At 43.0% G+C, this 9457-nt stretch overlaps 1 protein-coding gene across 1 annotated transcript; it reads right to left on the reverse strand.

Annotated features, from left to right (window-relative positions):
• Nucleotides 1–2049: 2049 nt before the first annotated feature.
• Nucleotides 2050–5853, reverse strand: tnnc1a (troponin C type 1a (slow)). The gene is made up of 6 exons (XM_034087879.2): nucleotides 5745–5853; nucleotides 4420–4450; nucleotides 4069–4215; nucleotides 3325–3439; nucleotides 2769–2905; nucleotides 2050–2649 (listed from the first exon to the last, which is right to left on the reverse strand). The coding sequence occupies exons 1-6, from the start codon at nucleotides 5766–5768 to the stop codon at nucleotides 2618–2620; spliced, it is 486 nt and encodes a 161-aa protein (XP_033943770.1). The 5' UTR covers nucleotides 5769–5853; the 3' UTR covers nucleotides 2050–2617.
• Between the last annotated feature and the right edge of the window lie 3604 nt (nucleotides 5854–9457).

The raw sequence follows: 9457 nt of genomic DNA on the forward strand, positions 1-9457 counted from the left end.
GCTTTGATCCTGAAATACCAAATCACCAAAGGTGGACCATAACCGCAGTGTCTGTTAATAACAGCAGGCATGAGTCATCAGGTCTGTGTTACGTAACTGCGTCAGTTCTCCACCCAACTTGCAGCTAGTGCGCCACACCCCAGATTCATTCACACACTGCTCTGCTGCTGCCCAGCCTCCCATTGATAGCAGGGAGAGCACTAAGCACTGTTCCACGCTGCACACAGTTTATAAATAACTGGGGCAGCAGAGCAGTCTAATCTGTGAGATAAAAAACTGACATGTCAAATTGAAACATCTATTCACCTCATATCAATTGGTTCTAAATGAAGTGTTTTTCGTGAGTGAGATAACAGTATGAAATGCAGTTGATGTTATATGTGTTACACTGCTGAGAATTTTCAGGAAGAGCAGCTGTGCTTGGCTGCAGATTGGGGTTTAAAATCCCATCAGTAACACAGACCACAAGGACTGGATGGAGCTAACAGGACCCTCAGGGACACACAGAGAGAGAGAGATGGATGGAGGTGGGGGGGCCTTTGGTCGCTGTCATCAGTCAGGCCACTGCACTGACGTCACCTTCTCACACAGAACAGTCTTATTGCTCATAATGAAACTACAGAAAAGACCAGTTTTACGATATAAAAAAAGATGGGGGCTCTTTTCAATAATAACAATTGGAAAAGGGCAGAAATGAACATCCCATCATTCAGTCTAGAATAAAGAGTTGTTTTATTTTGTTCTCAAATACTGTAATAGTATATTTATGATCGTTCACAATTATTATTTGTTACCAAGCATAAACATATTTAACAAGAAATGTCCATCCTCACTTTGTATTTCTCATTGATTTCATAGACTACCAAGCCAGTATCATTTGTCTTTAGTAAGAGTGTAGCTGTGCCATGAAATCTCTTCAGCCTCTGGTTCCTGAGTCAAACAAGCAGACAAGACAAGTGTGTTTTCCTGCTGACACCAAGTGGCCACAGCGTTAACTGCATGACTCCTCTGCTACTAAAACTGCAGATACATCACCTCGGAAATATGTTTTGCGAAACTAACAATAGAAAAGCACAACATCTATTTCTACAGGACAATTGCGCATGTTCTGAATGTGTTTTTGTATTGAATTGAATTGTTCTTCATTGCAATCCTTTTATTTGAACTGTTTATTGTTTTGTTTTTTCACTGGTATTTATATTTGTTGCTTTGCTTCTTCTATTTTAAACATTATATATCTTATCATGACTATTTGCTGTTTTTTTTTTTTAAATGGAGCCTCCCAAGTATGTCACACAATCGAATTTGTATAAACTGAGTGACAAAAATAATCTTGAATCTGTTGTTATGGTAAGAAATTCCTCTCAATGTGACACAAAAGAAAATGAAATAATTATTTGTATTCACTGTAGTTTGTTTGCACAAAATTATTCTTCGATCATTCTTTCTATGTACTAACGTGTCAGAATCAAAGCTGTCTTAACAATAGAACTGTTATCCCTTTGTTGTTAAATAGCCTTCTTAATATGGACAAAGGCATCTGATTGTCAACTGGTGTCGGTCCATCCAGATCCCCTAACATGGGCACTAACATGATTAGACATAAATAGCTTCTGTCTCAATAGACTGTGTAACTAGACACTTATAGGGCAACCATGTGAATAGTTCACGTGCAGCAGACAAGATCCACTATAGAATACAAATTGCACTGATAAATCAATATTTAAGGTAGACAGTACTGTTTTACACACACACTTTGTGTTTTGGTAATACATCGGTGATGTTTCACGCCTCATTTGTTGGTTTATTTGCCGTGTGAACATCAGGGCAAGCTTGTGATCGGCCTTTCAAATCCAAAGAGCAGCAAGGAAAATCAGGAATGACAATGTTGTTTGCTTCTTAATAACAATTGTAGAAAAGTGCAGAAAAAAATTGTCGGCATCAAGCCAAACACTACCCAAGAGCCTTCACTATATTCTTAAAGCGAATATTATGAGAAATGTATATAAGATTGTTCAAACAAAATGGAAAATTGACAGACGACTGCTCTGACAAATACAGATTTTTATTACGTGAGCGCACATTCCACACAAAGTTATCATGTGCAAAGGGGAGAGAGGAGGATTCAAAGTCCTGAGGGTATTTTAAATATAAATAAGTGTACACAATGTACAGTATACAAACTGGATCTAGTACATTGCTGTTAAAGAATGAGTAGTCTAGTAAAACTATGTTGACTCATGGACAGGTTCTGCTTTGTGCACACACACATTTTCTGGCCAGCTAATTAAATATCAGCCTCTCAGTAAGAAGACCTGTAAACTGGCTTTGGCACTTCAGGTATAAGATTGAGTCTGAAACAAACACAAAGTTGATATTTGGATACATTTACACAAATTCTGTATACATGGGCACCAAAAGTAGTTACAGACTGTATTTACAACGATGCAAGAGATGGTAGAAAAATACATAAACGTTTAGCTACAGTTTTCGACTGAATCTTGCAAAGTCGTTCCGTCGGTTCTATCTCGAATCAGCTTCCAAATCAGCTTCCAGTTTTCCACAGATGACCGTGAGATATCCAAAAATAACATTCTGGGTCTTCTCTTGTTATAAATTACTCCACTCCTTTCATGAATTCCAAGAACTCTGTCAAATGAAGGAAGACATGGTTAGAAAATGCAGATGAGTTTATCATGTATGTATTAGTGGAATGAGAAGAGAGCGTCTATCTCTTCTATTACTATGAGACATTTAAAACTCCTAACCGTCGTAGTCGATTTTGCCGTCGTTGTTCTTGTCCCCGTCCTTCATCAGCTCCTCGATGTCATCCTCAGTAATTGGCTCTCCTGTAGATTCCAGCATCATTGTCAGCTCGTCCAGGTCAATGTAACCATCTGCGTTTCTGTACAATCAAAGGAGTAAGATGTACTAATGCACATCACTTAACCTAAGTTAAGCTTCACAGGTGGCAGTGGAGGAGTAGTTATTTGTCACTGATCATATCTTGCATTCAAGTGTTTGGAAACGATCATTGTGTGAGAAAAAAAGTGTGTTCTTTGATGCTCAGACGAGGTGTCTGGCTTACATAGAGTGGGTGCTTGAAATATTCTGTGCTGTCAAAAAGGATTACAGAGAAAACTGCATGCTACTCTGCAGAGCAACTTTGTCAGTACACATAATTGCACATGGAGAGACAACTTTTCTGGAAACACTCCATGAAGACTTTGCTTACTGGTGTAAGATGATTTCCCCATGATAGCATCCTCTCGTTGTTTTCGTTAATGGGACAAACTAGCAAGAGGGTTGAAACACACAACTCACTTGTCAAACATGCGAAACAGCTCTGCCAGTTCTTCTTCTGACTTCCCTTTGCTGTCGTCCTTCATGCACCTCACCATCATGACCAGGAACTCATCAAAGTCCACCGTGCCGCTCGCTGGACACACAGGAAATACACTCCATCACATCCTGGGTAGACTTTGGTCTCATGTAACAACCAGAATTCCAATGTGTTCCGTAGAGGCCCAATATATAAGCATACCAAGTAAACAGATATTTAAACACAGAACTGGAACCTTCAACAACTCATACAACTCATTGTATGGTCTTTTAATATAAAGTATGAAGATTGTACCTTAACATTTATTTACAATTTGTTATATGGCACCATATGATACATAGATATGGTACTATATATATAACTATAGTCCAAAAACACATATTAGGCCTTTAAATGTCCCCTAATGTGGCCTGAGTTAGACTATATTACAACATGACATACACATTGAAGCTTTACAAAAGAAATCTAAGATGCTATTCTTGCATGGAACATTAAAGATGACTTGTGCATCATCCAATACACATTCCCTTTTAACTCGGTCTGACAGATCTTGTTGCAGCAAGACCCTCGACAATCCTCTGACATTAGGTTCAGAGGGGACATGTCTGCACCACATGATTATGCCATGATTGACTTGCTAGTTGGTCCTTGGAGATGAAGAGGTCAACAAGAATCAACCAATCATTTGGTATGTTGTACTTTAGCACAGCTGTGCTTTGATTTACCGTCTTCATCCACCTCGTCAATCATCTCCTGCAGCTCCTCTGGTGTAGGGTTCTGGCCTAGCATCCTCATCACCTTCCCTAGCTCCTTAGTGCTGATGCAACCGTCCTCTGCATCTTGCACGAAGATGTCGAAGGCGGCCTTGAACTCTGTAACAGCGGGACACAGGGATTTAACTCTATAAAACTAATACATATGGTGTGGTCCTGGATAGGGCGAGCCACACTTTGTGACTAGCGTTTAGTGTTGTACAAAATGTACAGATAATTAAAATCATATACAGAGAAAAAAAACACGAGTTTCAGAAATAAAAACAGAGACTGAATACATGTGAACATTTGTAGTTTACGCACCATTTTTCTGTTCGTCTGTCAGCTGCTCAACCTGCAACAAATCAAACGTTTAAATAGTTAATGCTTTAGTCACTTGATTATTGCCATTAGTGGGTATTTATCTTATTTCATATTATATTTCCAATGCTCAAAAAAGCCATAGAAAAAAATGCATTGCGGAAATGAGTTAAGATATCTTCTCCTTATCTGTTCTGATAACTTTTCTATCAACAAAGGTAACATTCCCACACGCTGGGCCATCCTTGACAAAACACAGAACCGATACATCATGTGTGAGAGCCAGTTAGAGGAGGAGGTAAAAATAAACAGACAGGATCAGGAACCACCGATAAGGACACAATACACAGCGCTTTAAATTAGCAGAGCTGTGGATCTGGCCCAACAATGGAAAAGTAATCCTGGCAAAGCTACCACGAATGAGAGAGGGAGACAGCTGCTTATATAAGAGTTATTGTCTGTCGTCCACTATAAATTAAACACGAACACACTTACTCACACACACACACAGCCGCACACACTCCTCTGGTATTGATGTATTAAAAGTCATCTAAACAAACACTAATGTACATTCCTGTGTGTGTTTTCTCTGTCTCAGATGCACTGCTCATTTGGGATGTGAGTGGACGGGACAGCCGGTGGACCATCGTGGCGGAGGAGGACAGAGACAGCCACACAGCTTCGGGCTCACAGATAATGCTGGAATTCAGCCGTGGGGGGTTTATCTAAACCTGAAGCCCTTCTCTGGCACCACAGAACCAGGGATGGATGAGCAACTGGCCAAATTTAGCCACGTGAAGTGGGACTGCTCCATTTGAAGTCATGAGTAAAGCAGCACAAAGTAGAGCGGGGTCCTGTCCTGTCAGTGACCTCCTGAGTGGCTCCTATCAACTCTGATAGGGCTGAAGTGGGAGAACATCTCGAGACGTATATGGTGTCAAAGGCTTTTTTGACCTCAGCTGGTGATGGGCGTGTTGTGCTGCGCATGCCGCATCAACAGGGATTTGTCAACCATTTAAGTAATGTCAGATGTCAGATAAACAAACTGATGCTGGACTTTCTTATACAACAAACCAACAAGTGCCCCAATGTCCCATATAACGACCTCTTAAATAGGAAAAAGTCCAGTCTTAACATTATAAATCACTGAGCGTGTGTCAAACTAATAATACATGACAGGGATTATGGTTTGTTATCCAAAACAACATCACCCTCAAACCAGATTTAGTACACAAACAGATTTTTGTTGAGCGTCCAACAAACTAAAATCACTTCATCGGAGCCAAGTGCAAACTTTGAGCATATGTACAAGTTGTGGGAAGACGTACCGCTGCCTTGTAGATGTCGTTCATGATGGAGGCTCGTCTGCTGCCTGTCCTGACGGCGTCCTGGCACAGAGGAAGGAGGTACTGTCCAGCTCAGGGCAGGACACTGGCCCCATCCTGGGAGGGTTTTATAGCCAGAGTCTGGCGCTGTCTGGTCCCTCCCCAGGCGGACCAGCCTTCCCTCTGTTTGTGCCTCGGCATGTGTCCACAAATGTGTGTTTGTGTATGTGTGTCATTTTGGCCAATCTGTCACAATCACCGGGCTCAGATATAAATGCGGCAGCTCTTAGGGGGCATACTTTGGAATGGAATGAATTGAGGGGGGCATGGTGAAGCCTAATCTCCAGAGAGGGAGCTATAGAGACACTCAACATTCCTCTAGACCTGGGCCAGAGACGCAGAGGGCTCAGGAGGTTTGTGTGTGTGTGTGTGTGTGTGTGTGTGTGTGTGTGTGTGTGTGTGTGTGTGTGTGTGTGTGTGTGTGTGTGTGTGTGTGTGTGTGTGTGTGTGTGTGTGTGTGTGTGTGTGTGTGTGTGTGTGTGTGTGTGTGTGTGTGTGTGTGTATGTGTGTGGGTATGTGTCTGTAGGGCAGGGGGTGGTGGAGGAGGTGAGAGGCTGGAGGATGGGAGACACGCAGCCTTCAGCTGCAGCAGGCCATGAAGGGAGCAGAGAGAAGGAGGGCAGAACTGTGGAGTCAGAGCAGAGGAAGGTGTGAGTGTGTAATAACTGTGGCTCAGAAAGGTATGTGCACGTGTGTATGTGTAATATAGACTTTTTTCATGGCAGACATCTTGGCTCGTCATAGTAGGAAAAGCATTGGGGTAATTTTGATGATGGTTCCATTCCATGTAAGGCTCCTAGTAAGCCGTGACACTGCACAACACTGGGGCCTTAATCATGACACACCTACATCAATTGCAGCCGTTGTTATTGTCATAGTTACACCTGTGGTTGTATTAATATGACATGTTAGAATGACTGCTGTGAAATTGGAATATAAGGTGAGACAAATCACCTTTTCTGCAGCTCATTGAGTATTCTCATGCTGTTTGCTGTAGAGAAAGACACAAATATGAGATGTTAAACGATCCTTTTACCAAAATGATGAAACATATTCATATTCTTGCACTTACAAGCTATCTCGAACCCAGAGAACCCAGAGAACCCAGAGAACCCAGAGAACCCAGAGCAAGCGAAAACAAACATACCCTTTACATACATTTCAAACCACAATATATATACCTGCGTTTATTTACACCCATGTTCCTGAAATCATACACATTAGATGTCGCCTATGAAAAAGACAACTCAGGTCATTCCCACTCTGCATGATTCATGAGCTTTTTCAATCTTAGCCTTCGTGTGCAACACAGATTCAGTCAGCAGAGGGTGCTGTTCACTATATATCGAGTAAATTAAATTGTTGCGCAAGCCTGCCTCAGGATATCCAATTTATCAACAGTGGGGTAGGTGAGAAATCTGGGTCAGACAAACCAAACACTTGCAGACACATTCAAATTGAATTGTACACAGTGCAAGACTTTGCAGCATTTTTTTTCATGTTCTTTTGAAACAAGGCCATCTCAATCACTTGACTGTGAATCACACACACGTTCACACACGTGCTCTCACAAAAAACTCACTTAAGCACACAGGCACACACACACGCACGCACACACACACACGCACGCACGCATGCACACACACACACACACACACACACACACACACACACACACACACACACACACAGCATGCTGTGGCAGGCAGTCTTAGTGACGAGTGATCATGCTGGTTTATAATGGGATGCTAATGGGGACTGGCACAGTTTACAAGCATCATACAGCTACTCAGAGAGAGCACTCGCACTGAACCACATACATGTCCTTCTCTTACAAAGACACAGATCTCCTGACAACCACCTCACATCAGTCACATGCAAAGGTGGAGCCTCCATGGAAATAGACCGGTGGTGAGGTGCAGAGGGGATGCGAGGGGGGGCAAGAGGCAACATGAGATTTTGTACTAGTCTTCGATGTGTGTTTTCATCAGTCATTCGTCACAATTTGTGCAATGAAAACATCCAGCACTCTGTACAGGATTGTGTACTTTGCTGTTGGATTTCAAAGCAGAAATTAACCGTCATCAATGGCACCGGCTCCATCAGCTGAAACCCAAAGCATACTGCCGAGTCGACACGGTCAGCCAGACGCATCGGTTTGGAGAACTGAGTGCAGGCTGGTGGGTGCCAGGAGTGATGAGCAACTCTGCAGGGGGCACTATATTCTAATGTAAAGCTTCCATGAGCGTGCACACACATGCACTGGAGTACCAACAACTGGCACACACACCAAAGAAAGCATATTGAGTGCTGTTTCATTGGAACTCTCCACCAATTTCCTCTTACAGAGGAAGGCTGACGAAAGAGCCAGCCATCTCCTCCACACAGCGCAATCAAACAGCGCATCTCAAATCCACAATTCACCGCACACCGCTTTTTGAGGGGTTGCCATAGAAACTCTGCTGGGTAGAAGCGGGCAGAAAATGAGAGGAGATGAGCGGGGCTATTTCCCCCTCCACCTCCCTCAGCCTTCCTGCCACCACATTTTGTCCTCAGAGTGACTGTATTATATTTCTGTTCCCTTAATCGCATACGTGCTCACCTCACATTGCATGCATATATGAGGTCACTATTAGGTTAATAAAAGCTATTTGTGCTTCATGCAAATATACTAAATCCACAAGTCCAAGTGATTACATGTCATGTATCAGGCTTGATACGTGCATCCAACCAGGTTATGTGAAATGTTTTGAAGTTACACAAGCATGCACTTTGTGTTTATGAATTCTACTCAACATGATGGTAGTTATCTGACTGGCTTGTTAACTGAAAAGCTGAATTCCCATCAACCAAAATCGTTTCCTGCACGCACCATTATAGATGTGCGCAATATGTCGAATGCTTGAGGCTAACATCTCATGCTAGCAGTATTGAATCAGCTGGACTACGTTTGTGAAGATCCTGTGATATAAGGATTGAGTTGACGTGCTGCTGAGCTTGAAGCATACGTAGGTCCTTCTCTCTCTCCTCCTCCATCGCTCTGCGTCCTCACCTCCTTGATTGCCAAAGGGAGGAGGGGAGCAGAGCCTGTCAGCCTTTCTTTCTCTCTATTCTTTCCTCCTGTGCTTTCTCTATGCCTTTCTTCTTCCCTTTCTCAATCTCTTCTCCACTCTCTTCCTCCTTTCATTGATGACCAACCTGTCAGCAGCTCCTGTTGAGGCAGGCTGTGAATGATCTGCATGTGACTGAATGCTACACAGTGTTCTTTCTCCATGAAAGCATCTCTGCCGGTCCAGTGAGGGCTCCATCAGAGAAGCCCAATCTCTGATAAGCGACAACCCGTAACCCAAATTGTAGAGGGACAGGGTATTCTTGACCTTGCTTCACTGCGCTCAGTGGTTGCTTTCTGAAACTCTTTGCGCTGAGGCGCTTGGTGGTACGCAGTGTTCCTTACATCAGAGATCTGATGAGCCAGTGGCCACATTAGCTCCAGCGCCAATAGAGCCACGCACTGACTCTCTGCCAGGGGCCAGAGTTTTCCAGTCCACTGGACCACCATTTCCACCCGAACCCAACTCCCCCCCTGCCCCTCCAACCTTTATAATAGTGTAGGCGACACCCAGAAAAGATTTATGGCAGAAGAAGTTGCCTTCAA

This window comes from Pseudochaenichthys georgianus, chromosome 7, assembly GCF_902827115.2.
Source record: "Pseudochaenichthys georgianus chromosome 7, fPseGeo1.2, whole genome shotgun sequence".
Classification (NCBI taxonomy): Eukaryota; Metazoa; Chordata; class Actinopteri; order Perciformes; family Channichthyidae; genus Pseudochaenichthys; species Pseudochaenichthys georgianus.